Source organism: Kogia breviceps, chromosome 10 (genome assembly GCF_026419965.1).
Source record: "Kogia breviceps isolate mKogBre1 chromosome 10, mKogBre1 haplotype 1, whole genome shotgun sequence".
Classification (NCBI taxonomy): Eukaryota; Metazoa; Chordata; class Mammalia; order Artiodactyla; family Physeteridae; genus Kogia; species Kogia breviceps.
This window is the reverse complement of record NC_081319.1, coordinates 32,842,112-32,860,849: the sequence shown is the minus strand read 5'-3', so window position 1 is coordinate 32,860,849 and position 18,738 is coordinate 32,842,112. Positions and strand designations below refer to the sequence as shown.

The 18,738-nt window shown below is 37.8% G+C and overlaps 2 protein-coding genes across 27 annotated transcripts in view; one reads left to right on the top strand and one right to left on the bottom strand.

Annotated features, from left to right (window-relative positions):
• CCDC66 (coiled-coil domain containing 66) overlaps positions 1-15,844 on the top strand; it is a 109,761-nt gene extending 93,917 nt beyond the window's left edge. For 7 of the 19 annotated variants that reach the window (XM_067043867.1, XM_067043869.1, XM_067043885.1 and 4 more), the window contains one exon: positions 15,679-15,841. In XM_067043867.1, coding sequence (XP_066899968.1) covers positions 15,679-15,816 — 138 coding nt within the window. In that variant the 3' untranslated portion in view covers positions 15,817-15,841. Of the gene's footprint in view, positions 1-15,678 lie in introns of all 19 variants that reach the window. The other 12 variants (XM_067043873.1, XM_067043877.1, XM_067043864.1 and 9 more) reach the window with 4 other exon arrangements.
• Positions 1-16,978, bottom strand: part of TASOR (transcription activation suppressor) — a 50,203-nt gene extending 33,225 nt beyond the window's left edge. For all 8 annotated transcript variants that reach the window (XM_059077815.2, XM_059077810.2, XM_059077816.2 and 5 more), the window contains exons 1-7: positions 16,365-16,978; positions 7,638-7,783; positions 5,549-5,641; positions 4,746-4,818; positions 4,234-4,325; positions 3,606-3,767; positions 1,356-1,480 (exon numbers count right to left, since the gene is read on the bottom strand). In XM_059077815.2, the coding sequence (XP_058933798.1) occupies positions 1,356-1,480; positions 3,606-3,767; positions 4,234-4,325; positions 4,746-4,818; positions 5,549-5,641; positions 7,638-7,783; positions 16,365-16,692 (1,019 nt within the window). In that variant the 5' untranslated portion in view covers positions 16,693-16,978. The remainder of the gene's footprint in view (positions 1-1,355; positions 1,481-3,605; positions 3,768-4,233; positions 4,326-4,745; positions 4,819-5,548; positions 5,642-7,637; positions 7,784-16,364) is intronic.
• Between the last annotated feature and the right edge of the window lie 1,760 nt (positions 16,979-18,738).

Genomic DNA, 18,738 nt, shown 5'->3' with positions numbered 1-18,738 from the left:
GATATTATGCAAATCAGTATTTGTGGCTGTGGATGGTTTCCAGGGCTATTCACTGACCCCCAAAAGTGTTGCATCTCAAACAACTTAAATGAAGACAAGACAATCTGATCTGAAAACTGTTTAAAAGGGTGAACTCAAAAATGTTTGTTTCATGAAATGTGGCTTTTTAAAACTGCAGTATTTCTAAATTAATAGATATCATGCATGACTTTAAATCTGGGAACTCAAAGTAAAAATAAGTAGATATTTAAATAAGTAGATATTTAACTGTTTCACCTACAACTCTGTAAATTTACTTATTCAATTTTGCCAAAACATTTTCTGGAATCACCCCCATGATGGGGGGTGAAGAAACTGATTTGTACTTGTTCACCTTATATTAGAGCTTGTAAGAAATCATCAATGGGAATTAACTCTGACTGACCATCAGAATCACCTGGAAGCGTGTAAAAACTACCAAAGCTTAGGCTCCTTCATAACTACTTGATTTAACTGGTTTGAGATGGGGCTGAGAAGCACCCCATTTCCAGGAGAGCTAATACACAAAATTTCACTTTTAAAAACTGCATTTGGGGCTTTCCTGGTGGCACAGTGGTTGAGAGTCCGCCTGCCGATGCAGGGAACATGGGTTCGTGCCCCATTCCGGGAGGACCCCACACGCTGCAGAGCGGCTGGGCCCGTGAGCCATAGCCGCTGAGCCTGCGGGTCCGGAGCCTGTGCTCCGCAACGGGAGAGGCCACAACAGTGAGAGGCCTGCATAGCGCAAAACAAAACAAAACAAAACAAAACACAACTGCATTTGGTGGAATTCCCTGGCAGTCCAGCGGTTAGGACTCTGTGCTTTCAGTGCCGAGGGCCCAGGTTCGATCCCTCATCTGGGAGCTATGATCCCACGCGCTTCACAGCACAGCCAAAAACAAAAAAACAAAATCAAACAAACAAAACTGCATTTGGGCATTCCCTGGAGGTCCAGTGGTTAGGACTCCGAGCTTCCACTGCAGCGGGCACGGGTTTGATCCCTGATCAGGGAACTAAGATCCTGCATGCCATGTGACATGGCCAAAAAAACCCCCAAAAAAACCAACTGCATTTATGCAGCTACACAAACCTTCAATATCAGGAAAAAAAGGTTAACCAGTGAGGTTTAAGTAAATTTTAGTTTTTATTTCCACACAGTTAAGTATCTGTCCCTCTAAGTGACTTCTTAAAAGTCATCATGAACATTCATGAATCTAATTAATTTCAAGAGAAGGGAAAAAAATGGGAAGAAATACAAAGTGTTCCTACTAACTTAGAAGTGCAGGATACGTGATATAATACCATTCTGGATGACGTCTAAAATCCATGAATCTTACCTTGATGAAGGTATGAACTTCAGAGTTTGTATATCATCTTTATAAGTAAAAGACACAACTGCGTATGGACACACGTGTCTCGGTCTTCGCCTTAGCTCATCAAAGCCGTACTCATAAAAATAATACTAAAAATAAGAAAATGCAAAATTAACTTCCTTAAGAAGACAAGTAGACAGTGAAATCTTACAATTACCTGCCTGGTTTTTGAGAAACACAATACCACTTAAGTACCTTTCATGAAACACAATACCACTTAAGTACCTTTCATGAAAAATATCTTTGCTTGTCAATTTAATTAAAATAATTTGTACTTTTTTTTTTTTTTTTTTTTTTTTTTGTGGTACGCGGGCCTCTCACTGTTGTGGCCTCTCCCGTTGCAGAGCACAGGCTCAGCGGCCATGGCTCACAGGCCTAGCTGCTCCGCAGCATGTGGGATCCTCCCAGACCAGGGCACGAACCCGCGTCCCCTGCATCGGCAGGCAGACTCTCAACCACTGAGCCACCAGGGAAGCCAAATAATTTGTATTTTATATTCATTTTATGATATAAAATATTCTGCTTATATATATATATATGTATATATATATATATATATATATATCAGATGCCAGGATACTAATAGGTATTCCAGAAGTTTACTTCTGAAGAACTGACCATTGGGAATGTTCAACAAATTTCCTCATGAAAATGTAACAAATGGAGCCTAAGCTCACAGGTCATCCCAGAAAAACCCATTTGATACAAAAGTAAAATACTAAGAACACAATCTCAAGCAAACCTAGCATCTTTGTCATTATCTCAAAAGAAAAACACATTTTTGACTCCAACTGCAGACAAAGCAACAAAGGGGAGGTGGCAGAGATTATAAATATAGGTGACAAAGGCAGCTGAACCTCTTCCTATTACCCTATCCATCTGCCTCTCCCCTTCACCTATTCACAACATTCATTAGATTAGGGTTTTCTGACCTGCAGTCTAGGGATTTCATTAAAAAGAATGCCCCAGTTTATAAACAAAGCACTGTCCTTCAAAGTCCATTCTCTTGGGAAACTACTGATTTCAATAATGTTGCTGTTGCTCTACAAATGCCTGGAATATTTTGGAAACATCAAGCCAATTTACAAGTTCAGCTAGAAAAACTAGTAACTACTTTATAGTTATATTTCATATCTACTAATACTACTACTGTCCAGAAGATAATCAAATGAGTCAGCCCAGATGACTTTGGTGAATATAATTTTTGCTAAAAGCCCCCAACAATAGGTCTTGCCCACTGATATTCTTCAAAAAGAAAAGAGCAAGAATAAACTTTATTTTATGTAAATAAAGTAAAAATCAAAGAAAAGAAAAAGAACATTTCCAGGGAGGTTAGCACCACTACTTTTCACATACAATCCATTCAGATATACACTTTTTTTATACATTTGTTAAAAAGAGTAACATTGGGGCTTCCCTGATGGGCTTCCCTGGTGGCACAGTGGTTGAGAGTCCGCCTGCCGAGGGGATGCGGGTTCGTGCCCCGGTCCGGGAAGATCCCACATGCCGCGGAGCGGCTGGGCCCGTGAGCCATGGCCGCTGAGCCTGCGCGTCCGGAGCCTGTGCTCCGCAACGGGAGAGGCCACAACAGTGAGAGACCCGCGAAAAAAGTAACATTATAGTCAAACAACATATAAAAACACAATGAATGATATTCATCAAATACTACACTTTTAAATGTGTACTTTACTATAAATCAATTACATCTGAATAAAACTTAAAGAATGAATTCTAAGTTTGCATTTTAGAAAAATACTAATAAAAATAGAAAATATCTACCAAATCAATAATACAAAGTGATATGAATTAAGGTAATTCAAGGGGCTTTAACTTTACCTTAAAGAATGAGCAATATTTTATTAGACAGGATCTTTCTAGGCCAGGAGAAACCAAGGCTTCAAGAGGAAATGAGATTGTTGAGGGCAGGAATTATACAAAAAACAGGCTGGAGGTCACAGTCTACAGGCAGGGAGAGCTAGCTAGGCTAAGGAATCTGAATATCACTGTAAGTCTAAGGCGGGGGCCACTGTTATGTTTCTGAGCTATCTTGGAAACACTGAACAACGAGCAGTGAGAGTCACTGGAGTCTAGCAGTGGTAAGTGGAAACCAGAGTCTAGTGTGGTGGCAGGGAGAACTGAAAGGGAGACATTTTAAAGGATTTAGTGACAAACTGATATGAGGTCATAACACTAAAAATGGATCCAGGTACTTACCTGAGTAAGCTCATAAGCTCTATAAGCCAAAAGTGATGTAATTCTATTGGCATTCTTCGACACATGACATTCATGCTTTGGTGTTGGGTCCAAAGCACTTTTATTTAATATAGATTCCAAACTTTTTACACCCATGGGGTCATATATACTCTTTATTTTACCCTAAAATACAGAAAACCTTTTAAGTCCACCAAAACCTAATTACTGACTGTATGACATTAATATTATAGAATAACTCTTTGAATATAGATTACCTATAACAACAGTTTTTTCCTTTAATACCTGGTAATAAAGTAATACCCAACACTTTTTACTAATAAAGAAAAAGTTAACCAAAAAAAAGCTTGTTTGAATTTAATACAAGGAAATAAAAATTTTCTTCACAACACTTCACTAGCTTAAATAACATTATCAACATATTTCCCTCTCTTCATTCTTTTCTTTGGAAAGGAAAGCAAACTCTAAAGCTCAGAAAGCTCAGATTAAAGATGGCAAACCACTCTCAAAAGTATCTTTATACACCAAACACAAGCAAGTTTTTAATTCAATCAAACCCCTAAATACAGGGTCGACTAAAATCCAAGTCAAATGCTGTCTTTGATATATGAAATGTAAAAGTTGAAATTACCTTCATTATTTTAAAAATAACAACATCACCCACTGCCCCAGCTTCCAAAGGATTAGCTTGTAATAAATCAGCATACCTAGAAACATAGACACCTAGCAAAGAGGGAAAAATTAAAGTTTTATTTTAATATGGACACAAATATAAAAAGTCCAAATATTTAACATAATAAGAGATAAAAGGTACGACACCTTTAAAAAAATGTAATGATAGCTGATATTTAACCAAAGCAAAAAATAAAACTAGAACAAACATGAAAAATCAAATTTTTCAAAATTACTAGGACTAGACTAAGACATTAAAAAAAAAAAGATAATCCTTGTTTAACTGGAAGTATGCAAAATCAGAAACAAAGGATAAAACTGGTTTTCATTGCAGAACCTGAAACTAGTCTCTTTTTCTGGGAAAATGACAAAGCATACATGAATTTAATTATAAGGACAACAGCAAAATTAGATAATATATTTTTAAAGGGCAACTTAGTAGTAGGTAAATGAAAAAAGAAAAAAGATTACCCATGGAAGGACTGCCAAGAATTGTTATTTTGGACTGGCCCACCTGTAATCCTTTTTCACATATGCTCTGAACCTAAATAAACAAAACATTTCATCTTACAGTCAGTACATTAAAAATGTGAAAAGACAGTTTGTAAACTTGTTTTAAGTAAAATCCAAGTTTCTAAACTATATTTTTTTTACATTACAGAAATTATACATGCTAGTTCATGACTAAATATCAATGTGAAACTGGCTTACACTTCCAATGTAACCATAGTTGGAATCTATTTTTGTTTATGCCAGGTCTGACATATACTCAGAATTCATGCCATTCATATATATAAACATCACCTTTTAGAAAGAATTAGTACTGGCAAACTATTTAAAGAGAAATTAACTCCACCTAAACATCTTTGATCAAAGGAGAAAAAAATAGTTCCCAGCACATATAATCAGTAATAAAGAAGATAATCTACTTTAATAAAGGAAAAATTATTTACTATCAAGCACATTACAGGGGGCAAAATTAGGTTTGATCAAAGAAAAAAGAACATATTTGAAAAGCAAATTACAAAACAATGAAATACCTTGCACTAAGCCATTTTTTCCATTTATACATCAAAAAATTGCTTATAAAAATCAAGTGTATAGTATAACTGATTCCCTTTGTTATAAAGCAGAAACTAACACACCATTGTAAAGCAATTATACTCCAATTAAGATGTTAAAAAGAAAAATCAAATGTATTGATTAATTGCAAATTAAGGTAACTTACAATGGAAGCACTTTCAAATTGTTTTTTATTAAGTGGGTTCACTTACCTGATACCGATCAACCATCAGAAATGCATAGGATTCTGAAAGTTCTTTATCTAAACGACCGTCAAACTTCAATTCTCTTCGCTTTTCTGTAAACTAAATGAAATTAAATCTATAACAACTCCTTAGTATGCGATTGTGTTTTTCAAGCTAAGAGTTTCAGGAATTGTATTTCTAACAAATTCCAAATCAGCAATTCCCTGGTGGTCCAGTGGTTAGGACTCTGCACTTCCACTGCTGGAGGCCCAGATTAGATCTCTGCTCAGGGAACTAAGATCCCACAAGCCGCGAGGCATGGCAAAAAAAAAAAAAAAAAAAAATCTGTATCTACCAAAGTGGAAATTATCTTTTCTCTCCCTGTAATTTCTGCATTTCATTTTTTCCCATTATAACTGGCTCTTTATCCTTACAATATAGTCAAATAAGCATCTAGTGCTAAACAATTTTAACTAAATTTCTATTAAAATCCTACCACACTCCAACTCTCCCATAGATTTTTAAGTTCATTTTTTGATTACCTTTGGATCTCTCATTTTACCTGACACGGTGCACTGCATATAGGTGGTTTAATAAATCTCTGTTTAATGACCAACTTCTAGACTATAAACTCAATTAGAACAAGGAAAAATGTTTCATTTCTTTACAATTATATTCTCAGTGCCAAGTACATAAGCCATGCTCCACACTCATTTCCAGGATAAAAGAGTGACTTGATCTAAGTACATCTGAACTGTAAGTCACCCTAAACTGCTCGCTTTCACATTCAGATACAAGCAAATAGATATGGAGCCCATACCTAATAGATTTACATGCCATGTTCAGGCTATTACTGATCTTCAATAATATAATTAATGAATCTTTAAATTTTCAAATAAAATTAACAAATAATCCCTATCATATCATGAAACCACATCAAACTACCAAGGTTTTAATTTCCTCTGGGAGCTGGTAACATTCATCCACTTTAGGGATCCTTTCAAAGTTAAATTCTCATAGCACTAGATTAACCAACCTATAAAAGTACAAAATTAATAGTATTTCATGTACATTAGAAAGCAATATACACATGAAATATTTCTAAACATCTCATTTGTATTACCTCGGGATTATTATGGCTTTTCCTAAATCAAAACTCAAAAAAGATTCTAATTTATATATGAAACTTAAATTCACTACCTAACAGGCTCAACTATTCCCCTTTGTTCTCACCTTCTCACTAAGAATTTCTACTAATGATATTAAGATAACTCAATTACCAGGCAATAACTGGGGAAAAAATTAAGCATATCCTAAAAAAAATATGTATTTTATTTCATTAACCTTCCAATTTAGACACAATATGCTCTTAGAGATTCCATTTAACTAACATATGCTTGAAAGAGCAAAAAGCCTTGTAATGAATTTACAATTAAGCCATTATACAATAAGCTATCCCTATGCTTAAGATTCATTGTTAGTAAAAGAAGTTATCTTACAGAATAACACGTTAATTTAACAGAACAGATAAATGTAGTGCAATATCAACAGCGTATAGGGAAAACAACATGTCATTTAAAACTTGTTTTTCCCCTCCATAATTTGGATTTCCTAGGAACTTTAGCATTTTTAAAGAAAAGGAAGAAAGTAAAACAAATTCCAGGTTATTAACTGGTTCTGAAGAATCTTACAAAAAGCACAATTTAAAACATACCTCCTAGACTTCCCCGGTGGCGCAGTGGTTAAGAATCCACCTGCCAATGCAGGGGACACGGGTTCGAGCCCTGGTCCGGGAAGATCCCACATGCCACAGAGCAACTAAGCCCATGCGCCACAACTAGCGAGCCTGTGCTCTAGAGCCCATGAGCCACAACTACTGAGCCCACGTGCCACAACTACTGAAGCCTGCGAGCCACAACTACTGAGCCCGCATGCTGCAACTACTGAAGCCCGCACATGTAGAGCCCGTGCTCCGCAACAAGAGAAACTACTGCAATGAGAAGCCCACATACAGCAACGAAGAGTAGCCCCCACTCGCCGAAACTAGAGAAAGCCCACACGCAGCAATGAAGACCCAACACAGCCAAAAATAAATAAATTTAAAAAAAAAACATACCTCCTTTTCCAAAAGCTCATTATGTATCAAGCAAGCACGTCTGTAGTTAAAATTTGTTACTGAAGTTGGTTCAAGGTAAGATGAGTGGAGAATATTTAAAACATCTTCAAATTCCCGAGAGCCTGGAGTTAATGGCTGAAAAAGTGCTAAAATAAAAAAACAGTATTAATTTTAAGATTCCATCTTAAATGTAGTTTTTTATATTTTGTGGCTTTGTTAATATAACTTTTAAATAAAGTTTTAAAAAAAGCATTAAGGCTATCTTATTTTGTGATATGTGAAAGAGATACTTATTAATTCATTGAAGAAAAAACTTCAGCAGTGAGCATCTAGCATTACACATGCAGAAAAGGAAGTTAAAATTTTGCAAAACTTAGGGGATGCTACACTAGGCAACCTAAACTGCTTAAAGATGCTCATAAGAACCTGTGCATAAACTCAACTTGCCTCAACTCCTATTTTATGTTACATTTAGGTAGTTATGTCTAGGACCATTTATTTCAGCAAATGAAATGCTTATGCCATAAGTAAAAGCATAAAAACATTTAAGACACTTAGCTGTCTATACAATAAAATGATTCTATCTGGTTTTTTAATACTAAAGTTAGAATAAAATATGCTGCATCCATTAGCTTCTTGTATTACCAATATAAAGTAGGAGGATATTTACTACGAAAACTTGGTGAAATGGAAAGATGTGGAACTTTGGAGACAAACCAGGACACAAATATCAGGTCTAGCATTTACTGGCTCTGTGGGAGACCTTGGGTAAATCAATTACTTAACAAAACAAGCTCAGTACTTTCTTCAGTAAAAAGGAGAACGCCAGCTATCCTAATAACCACTATATGCCATATGGCACATAAGATAACACATGGAAAAGGCTCTAAGCACAGCATCTGGTGCAAAGTAAAACAGTAAAAGTTTTTATTCCCCACTCCACCAACTACTGCACACTCCCTTTAATTTTTAAAATACTTAAGTCAAATATACAACTTGTTCTTCAAACAGTAGCCTAATAACCTCAAACTTCCACTTTATGCATGAAATAATTTAACTTATAAATTTCAAACATTAAGTCTATATATATACTTTCCCCAAACCAAAAGGAACCACTTATTTTTCACTGTAGATAGAAGTATTCATAGAACTTATGTTATATGCTATTACTTTAATTTCTTTCAAGATACTACATATAGTCAATAAATGTCATTCAAAATACTTTTAGGCCACTACTGAAAGCAGTGTTCTACTTGTACATACTCTCAAAGGTACTAGAGAGCAGTTGTTTTTACTGTATTCCCTATAATGTCAAACGACATATCCATTCATCCACCAAACCATGTATATATTACAAAAGTGCCTGTAAAAATGTAGCTTTCAATGAGAGAATGTGTAAAGAACAAATGATTCCCACTACTCTGGAATTGCACACTAAAAAAGGTGGCAGCGGGGATAAAGTCAACATACTTATAATAATACAATAAAGAGAGTAGGAGTAAGCAGGAAAAAAACACTCAAAAAGAACTAAGGAACTACTAAACAGAGTGTCCTATAATAAAATTTATAGCAGATGGATATACTTAATAATCTACTGATTGTAAGCTCCATGAGAGGAGGAACTATATCTGCCTTGTTCATTACTCTATCTTTTCTTGGGGCACTGGCCCCAAGTTGAATGACTAAGTGAGTAAAGATGAGAATAAGCTTTGTCAAGATTTTTTTATATTGAATACAAATATATTCTAAACTACCAAAATATGATTGTTGTCATTTTAAATTAGGTCTCACAAATTCAACCATTCAGTGATATATAAAAAATGAAAGCTCAAAAAACGGAGAAATCCATTCTCTCAATTCAAATCTGTTTTATAGAATACAGCAGAAGAGAGCTTTCCTGGTGGCGCAGCGGTTGAGAGTCCGCCTGCCGATGAAGGGGACACGGGCTCGTGCCCCGGTCCAGGGAGATCCCACACGCTGCTGAGAGGCTGGGCCCGTGAGCCATGGCCGCTGAGCCTACGCGTACGGAGCCCGTGCTCCACAACGGGAGAGGCCACAACAGTGAGAGGCCCGTGTACGGCAAAAAAGTTAAAAAAAAAAAATACAGTAGGAGAAAACATTTTATCTTTGTGTCTGTCCCCAACTAAACTGGAAAAACTTGTGAGGGAAAACAGCATGTGGAATAGTTTTCATAGGCTTTCACATCCAAAATGAACCAAGCATGATTCTTAAAGTTGGGTTTTATGTATTAGTGATTTTTATGTTTCTAAACTAACAAGTGACTTCAGGTATCTAAAGATGTGCCAAAAAGAAGTATCAAAAGAAGTAGCTTTAAATTTCTATGAAATTTTACAATCTACAAAATGAAATCATTTTCCTTAAGTAAGCTATTCCAACACTATTTCCACTGTCAATCTAACCAAAAGTGAAAGATTCGAGTTAAATCGTATAAATTTATATAGAAATTAACTTTCAAATTATTCTCAAAAATGTACTTAACATTTCGGTTTCATTCCAAAGCAATGTCCTAGAGTCACCTCAAGTAGTACTCAAGTAGACTGCCAGTGTGAAAAAAATTCTTGTGAATAAAAATACAGAAAACGGTGCCAGATTTTAGGTCTAACAATACCTATGTCCTAGTAGGTACTTTATATCTCAAATATCTCAGTTGGCTTTACTGGTTAGGCCAAAGTTATAATTTCTAGTTTTTCTTCTCAATTATCAATTTCTATTAGAATAAAATTATGCTGTAACTATTTTTAGATTTCAAGTCAGTGTGATGTTAATAGTAGTTTAGAAATGTAACAAGTTTATGTTCTGAATGTACATTCCCTGGTGGTCTATTTTGTCCTTAATAATCCTCTAAAGGACATACCTGATCAACACATCCTATCACTTCTTTTAAAGAAAACATATACACATTACAGTATTATGGGTCATCATTTGAAGCAATAATAATAAATAAACCTATAACTACCCATAGGGGAACAGAATATTTTATATATTTATCATCTATTTCACATAAGGAAGTCAGAATCCAATATACTGTTCTCTGGATTCTGACAATTTTTGAGCCTAACAACTAGTGGCTCATTATTCCTTTTCAGGTACTGTACTAAGAGCTTTATATGCATTATCTCATTTAATCATCGAAACCACCCTATGAAGTTCATTATGCCCATTTCACAAATGAAACTAACAGTTAACTTGGCCCAAGGTTAATACGTGAATAGGGCAGGTGTGAATTCAAAATCAGGCTCCCTAGCTGCAAATCTTGTTTCCTGAACTAGAAGTAAAAGATGTATGTGGGTGTATAAGTGCTGAAACAAATCATTCCAAGAGCTGGAAAAACAGAACTGTTTCCTCATTTTAGACTAAGAAATTATATTAGCTATATGGAAATCAACAATAAAAGAGAAAGAATTTGATGTCTAGAATGTTCTTTCTACCTTCTTATGTCTTCTTTTGAATCTCATTTCTTAGTATTTCTTTCTCATTTATTGCATTTAACAGGGCCAAAAGCCATTAAGTAACACCTTTTTTTGGTTTATAAAGGTTAACAACAGTCGTAATTATTCTTCCAGACATTAAGAAACATATAATTTTGCTTACAGCGCTTCCATCAAATTCATGTCAGAAAGACAGTTACTGAGTTGATTTCTGATAATTCACAAGGCTTTTCTATTGACAAAACTGATGATAGATGTGTTATCATTTTTTTTTTCCTCTTTTGTCCACACTGCCTGGCATGCAGGATCTCAGTTCCCCAACCAGGGATCAAACCTGTGCCCCTTGAAGCGGAAGCACGAAGTCTTAACCATTAGACCATCAAGGGAGTCCCTTTTATAGATGTGTTTTTATGGGATTCAAGAAAAGATTTAGAAAGGCACTTGGAGATTTATAATTCAAATGAGGAAACTGACTATCACAGAACCACAACTAGAATTGAGTATTTTATATTACTAGTAGCATACAAAACATACTAAGAATTAAATGTTAAATTTAAGCAGCTGGTCTATTTACGATAGCCAGGACATGGAAGCAACCTAAATGTCCATCAACAGATGAATGGATAAAGAAGATGTGGCACATATATACGATGGAATATTACTCAGCCATAAAAAGAAATGAAACTGAGTTATTTGTAATGAGGTGGATAGACCTGGAGTCTGTCATACAGAGTGAAGTAAGTCAGAAGGAGAAAAACAAATACCGTATGCTAACACATATATATGGAATCTAAGAAAAAAAAAATGTCATGAAGAGATTAGTGGTAGGACGGGAATAAAACACAGACCTACTAGAGCATGGACTTGAGGATATGGGGAGGGGGAAGGGTAAGCGGTGACGATGTGAGAGAGTGTCAGGGACATATACACACTACCAAATGTAAATTAGATAGCTAGTGGGAAGCTGCCGCATAGCACAGGGAGTTCACCTCTGTGCTTTGTGACCACCTAGAGGGGAGGGATAGGGAGGGTGGGAGGGAGGGTGATGCAAGAGGTAAGAGATATGGGAACATATGTATATGTATAACTGATTCACTTTGTTGTAAAGGAGAAACTAACACATTATTGTAAAACAGTTATACTCAAATAAAGATGTTAAAAAAAGAAGGTTAAGCAGCTGGAATAGACATAAAATTAAGGTCACCAAATAGTAGCTTTGTTTCTTAGTCAAAGGAACATTTTTCCTCAACTACTTTTACCAACTCATTTAGTGTCAATGCCACACTTTGTGTATTATGTGTATATGTAAAAAAAAAAAATCATAAGTTTAAAAACAAGCTAAACTTTTAAAAAAAGATGGACCAGTGTTATCAAAATATACCAAGGGAAATTCCAAAATATACATTCCAATTTAAAGTAATTCATGGAAGAAAAGGAAATAGCAAAGAGAGGGTTACGGATCTCATTGGTCTGCAATTCACTCTGAATCCATCTCTCTGATGTCTATGGATATTAATAACTAAAATACAATGAATACCATTTGCTCCTCATGATAATTTAGACACTTTAAAAATCATTTTTCTTCAGTCTAATAAAATTACTACAGACATAATACTGTAGGAATGGGTGATTCATCTCTACTCATGATTGAACATAGTGCAGAATCTGGAATAAACATTCTAGCAGAGATCTAGAGAGATAACAAATATGAAACTTGACTTTTTTTGGACTGGGGAATATGTCAAAGAAAGTTTTACCTCCATTACTTAGAATTTATATGCGCCTATCAAACATTTTATGTGGATGACTGGATTCTGCCTGTACATTCCTGCTCAGATTTACTTCTATGCAGCGAAAACTGTGGTACTTAGAACCAAGCCATTCATACACAACTACTAAAACATCATGCAAATTTCCTTAAGAAAGAGACTCAACCCCAAAGTCTTCAAAAAGACAACTCCAAATTCTGTGGGAAAAGATGGGGATTTGGGAGGAGAATTGGCCTTTAATTTTCCTGAACTAGACCAGTATGGATGCAGGTGCATAAGAGCATTTAGTCTGTGATGCACCTGCATGAGACGCAGATGCACAAGAGCAATTTATCTTCTGCCCTACATACAGCATTAACCAATAAACATTTTCCAGAAAGTGAGTCATTACTACTTCATTTCCCAAGACCTTTGGAGGGAAAAATATCAAATACAATTACTGATTTTAATTTACTTTTGACGACTTACACTATCAGATTTTAGAGTAAAAGAAGGCAGTAGTGAAACATCTACTGACAAAGTGCAATTCCACAATTTGGTTAAATGTAACAATGACTCCTTACAGTACAGAGAGTAGCCCAGCCAGTAAGTAAACAGAACAGCACATAGATCACAAAGAGTAAAATCTTACTCTTCCAGTCAACAGATCACTTAATCTGTGAGTACTGATTAAATGTGTTAATTTTCTAATGAACATAATTTCTGAATCTCAAAATTCCCCAGGGGTGAAGACATACTAAACATCACTAAATTTAAGTTGTTTAAAAAAAATTTTTTAAGTGAACTAAAACTTTTCTACAATAAAAAAGAAATAAGAAGTACTCCACACCTAGGTTCAAATTCCAACTCCACCATCTACTAGCTGCGTAACCTTGGGCAAGTTATTTACCTCAGTAGTTCAGTTTCCTCACCTGTAAAATGGGAATAGTACCTACCACATAGGACTACTGAGATTTAGATAGTACATATAAACTGCTTAGAACAATGCCTATAACTTATTAAGCACTATAAAGTGTTTGCCAATATTATTACTTAATTAGAATGGCAGTATTTTGGATTTTATGCTACTGTGAAGAGCAATAAAAGAACTGAGTCAAGTTATATTCACAAAGGTTTACCTTTAGGCTACCAAAAACATGAGTCCTAATATCTTAAATTTCACTGGAAAAGCAGTCACAAGCAAAGGTCTGCCATATTAAAATACGAATGCAACAGAACCTTTGATATGGAAAAGTTCAAGCAGAGGTATCTACTGAAAATGACCTAATATTCATGATAAAAGACTCAAATGACCACACCACTAATTACCTAGCCAAATCCTATACATAAAGTGATACCTTTCAAGTCTTCCAAGAGGACATTATCTTGGGATCAAGTGTGAAACTAGCAATACCTGCCGCACTGTTTCTGATAAAGCATTTTTTTAGTGAAAAGTTATATTTTTCTATTAAATTCTATCACCAAGTATTTACTCCTTTCAGGTTGGACAGGATGAAGTCCATGATGGTAAAAAGCTGCTTATTTAAGTTTTAAAAGTGCTATTTAGATCGTTATTGCACTATCTGAACAGCTGCTGCTCAGTGTACAAATATTTAGACAAGTTAAAAATTACTTTCACTAAACATGAAAAAAGTCCACTGTGTTATATTTTCCTTACCAAAACCTCCCTAAGAGGAGAAAGGTAACAAATTTCCCCCAAGGAAGCCTCAGACTCAGGGGAGAAAACAAAGACAACTAGGTTTTATATTTCCTAATTCCTCAATTATTATCTACTTTTAACATGTTCAAATGAAGTCTATTTTACAGCAACCTCTGGATTTATCTAATTTAAAAAAAAAACAACACACATGCAAACAGCACCTTTCAACATTTCCTAGTGCCCTCCCACATTTCAACCCAAATGGGTTTTATGCCAATTTCCTGGTCCTATCAAAAATTAAAAGGAGGTACATCATGCTGTTTTGCTTAAAATCCTAAAAAAACGGACTTCAAAACTGTATCAAGCTAAAAAATGTTTAAAAAAGAAAAAAATTCAACCTCCTACTTCGATCCTATAACCAGATCCCATCCGAATCTACTTCCAACCTATTCTCTACCAATTGATAATTTAGGATGAAATCTAATTTTCCTCATATAGACTATACATCTTAACTAAACCAAAATAACCTTGACCTTTACAAGAATTCTCCTGAACCCTAAAATGTATTACATTAACTCACTTAAAAGATACTTCTAGAAACATTTTGCATGCTAGTGGACAAAAGGTAACTTCATCTTTCTCAACATGGTTTCTCACACCAAGGATTTCCCTGGCTTTATCATCCAAACAGAAATTAACAATGTGACTTTATTTGTATGTTACTGACAGAAGGCTAAGAATTTCAGGTGAGCAAATGTAGCTGGTTATGCACATGGCAAGAGGAAGCACATGCTTCATTCAAGAGTCTCTTTACCAAGACTCAAGTTACAAATAAAGAACGTTTTCCACAAATAAGAAAATTCCTATTACTTTCCAAAGTAAATCTGAAAAACAGAACCACGCACTAAAACAAAAAGAGGCTTTAAACTGACTAAATCCAGAGTATCCCAAATCACTGGATACTCAAAAAATGTTTTCTAAGAATTGAAAACGATAATTTCCTCCATTAGAAAGGTGTCACAATATGGCATTAAGTTTTAAAAAGGTAACGTACTTCATTTAACTGTTCCCATATTGGTTCCAAAAACCAGACTGGACTTCTAAATTTTTTTCTGAAGTTCTCTCATCTGCAAGATCAAGTTGGTGACTCTTGGGCATAAGCTGACCTCTATTTTTTTCCATAGGGAAATTACTGCACCAAGAACCTACCTTCCCAAGCTTCTCAAATACAAGAAAAAACCATACTAAAGTTGGCTTTAGAGAGAGCTCTATCTAGCGCTTCAAAAACAAGAAAAAAAAATCTACATGTAAATGAAGTGTGATGGAAAACAGCAGTGTGCATGAAACCACATCTAACGTAGATGTCTAAACAAGGGAAGACGCTGACATCGAGCAAATTTCAAGTAGACGCATAGAGCTGAAGAATTTCCACAGGGAGAAGCACTTGTGGTCCTCTCAACGCAATGGCCTTGGAGAAAGCCCCAGAATCCATGGCCACGGGTTATTTCCACAGTGAGACTTCTCAGAAGCATCCTTAGGAGGACACATCAGCTTCTCTGCTTTCAGGGGCTGGGAGGGAGGGGCGCCGAGCACCATCTTTCCTCTCTGGGAGCTGCAGCCTTACGGACAAGCTTCAAACCTGAGCTACTTCCAACTTCCACGGGGAGAGGGGGAGCAGGGAGCGTGGTTCCACCGCTTTTCTCTCGCACCAAGCGCAGCAGCTGGGCGGCCGTGGCAGTGCGGGGAGAGGCGGCTGGCGCTGCATGCGTGTTTACGTGTCTCGGATGGGTGTGGGAAGGAGACAGAGAGGTTCTAATGAAAAGATGGAGGGGAGAGAGAAAGAGGGGTTGGGAAAAAGGGGAAGCACCACCTTTCTTTTCTCTGCTCTTCCTGGGGATCTGAAAACTCCTCCTAACGGGTCTTTCGGGCTCTTCGGGGCCTTTGGGCAGAGCGGCCGCGCCCGCCTCACAGGAGTCCTGAGGCTGCTCGTGGCAGAGGCTCGCGGCGGCCTCGGCAGCCGCGGTCTCCTCAGGCCCGGCGCCGCCGGCGGGCTCCGCGACGCTGACGCCGCCGCCATTTTGTGGGGAGGACTCAAGCTCCGGAAGCGCCTGCTTCATTTCGTCGTCTCCGCCGCCGCCGCCACTTTCCCAGCTCGCGTCCGTCGGCGGAGAGGCCTCCGCCTCCGCAGCAGTCGCCATCGCGCCGGCGTGAGGAGAGCCGGGAAGCTTCTGCCTACAAGGTCGACGGGGGTGGGGGGAAGGGGTGGCGGGCCAGCTTCGCCGCCGAGCTGCTCTCAGCCCACCCACCCCCTTCCCCCCCGTGGCCGCTGGCCGCTATCCCGGCCCAGCAACCTCTCGGGGGCCCCAAAGTGGGCGCCACAACCGTACGGCCTGGCCCCAACAGCCGCTCCTCGCTCGGCCAGTTCTTCTGCCGGCCCCCACCACTCAACGTGCTGGCGTCGGGGCCGGGAGGGGGTGGGGCCATCTCGGAGAGCTCCACCAATGGGGGCGCGGCGCCCGCCTCCGCGGGTGCGGACAGACAGCGCCGGGGGGCGGAGCCTCGGGGCGCCGGAGCCCGCCAAAAGGGGCGACCGCAACGCCCGGAGAGTACCTCGACGCCGCGGCCGGCTGCGGGGTGGATGGGCCTTAGGACGAGCCGCGAGCTCCCGGAGCACGCTCGTCCAGTGTTGCAGGCGAGGGAGGCGCGCTGCGCCAGGTCCCGGGAATGCCGGCGTCGCCTCTTTCCGGGCAAGATTAACCGGCTTCTCGGCGCACGATTCACATAGGCCAGGACAGGACAGAGGCAGTGGTTGTGGGACGATCTCGGCTTTATGAAATATTTACGTGCATATAAAGGCCTGGAGTGGCGATAAGAGAGTGGGCTGCAGCGATAAGAGCATGAAAGCCTCGGGGGCCCGCTTCAGCGACCTGCAGTTCCCACCGGATCTTGCATCTTTACAATAGATTACTCCCACCCGCCCCCCTCTTTTATCTAGAAGGGTTAGAACCAGTGGCACGCCTCCAGCAAACAGTCGATACCTTCCTTGGTCCTTTGATTTGACTTCATAGCCTAATGTTAACAGGATATGGTTCTGGGGAGCTTGAGGAGAGAGGAGCTGCTGGCTTCTAGATTTTCCTTTGGTGTTTCAGTTTTCCTCAAGTGCGTGTATATTAAAGAAAAATAGAAACGTCTGCAGCCACGTTAAAAGATATACAGCAAGCGATCGCTTTCCCTTAAAACAACTTGACAGTCAAGTAGAAGTCCTTTAAAATAGCTTACACTGATAAGGTTGAAACTACTATTTATTTGGGTTATGGTGAATACAGAAAATGTAATATTTCTTGGGTCCTTTCTATATGCTAGGCACTGGACAAAGAGATTTACGTATACTATGTACATTTAATCCTCACAACAACAGATGTTAGGGAGATACTGTTATGCACAATTTGAAATAAGTGTTGCAATTAGGAGTATGGGATTAATAGAAACACACCACTGTAAAACAAGAAGGATTTACTGTATAGCACATGGAATTGTGTTCAATATCTTGTAATAACCTATTATAGAAAAGAATCTGTAAACCAACTATAGTTAAATAAAAAATAAAATAAGTATTGCAAGATATAGAACAAATTAACAAAATGAGAATTTGAAGCCAGGTCTGTTTAACTCCAAATAAAATACTTGCCCTTGACTGCTTCTCTTAAGACCTAATCTTCACAGCAGCTCTGTACCTTTATGCATTTTATGTATGGAGAAATGAGGATTGACATTTTGTTCCATCTCTAAGCAGTAGGATAAGGATTGGGACCCAGACCTCAATTTTCAAACTCCAGGAGTGGACTGACCAAACCTATAATTATAATAAAACCCTAGGCTTTGCCACGTGGCTGCTACTTAAAGAGCATTACCAAGGGCAATAGCAAAATTGGATTCCAATGTCTTGTGATAAATATCATACCTGTTTAACAGCTAATAGGAAAAGCTAATCATGACTTGCCCAACCTATTTGAATCAGCTCAGTTAAGTCATAGGAAAGTATAAAACAATTATTCCTTTTAGTAAATAGTTAATATAAAAACACATTTTAAAATACTGATGAAAACACTAGGGCGATGTTGAGGCAAAATGCTACATTAAAAGTTACCCTCGAAATTTGGAGGAAGAGGCTTTACTTGATAGTAGAGGCTATCAGAAACTCAGGTGTTGGGGTCTCCAAAGGGTAACTCTGTTGTTAGTTCATT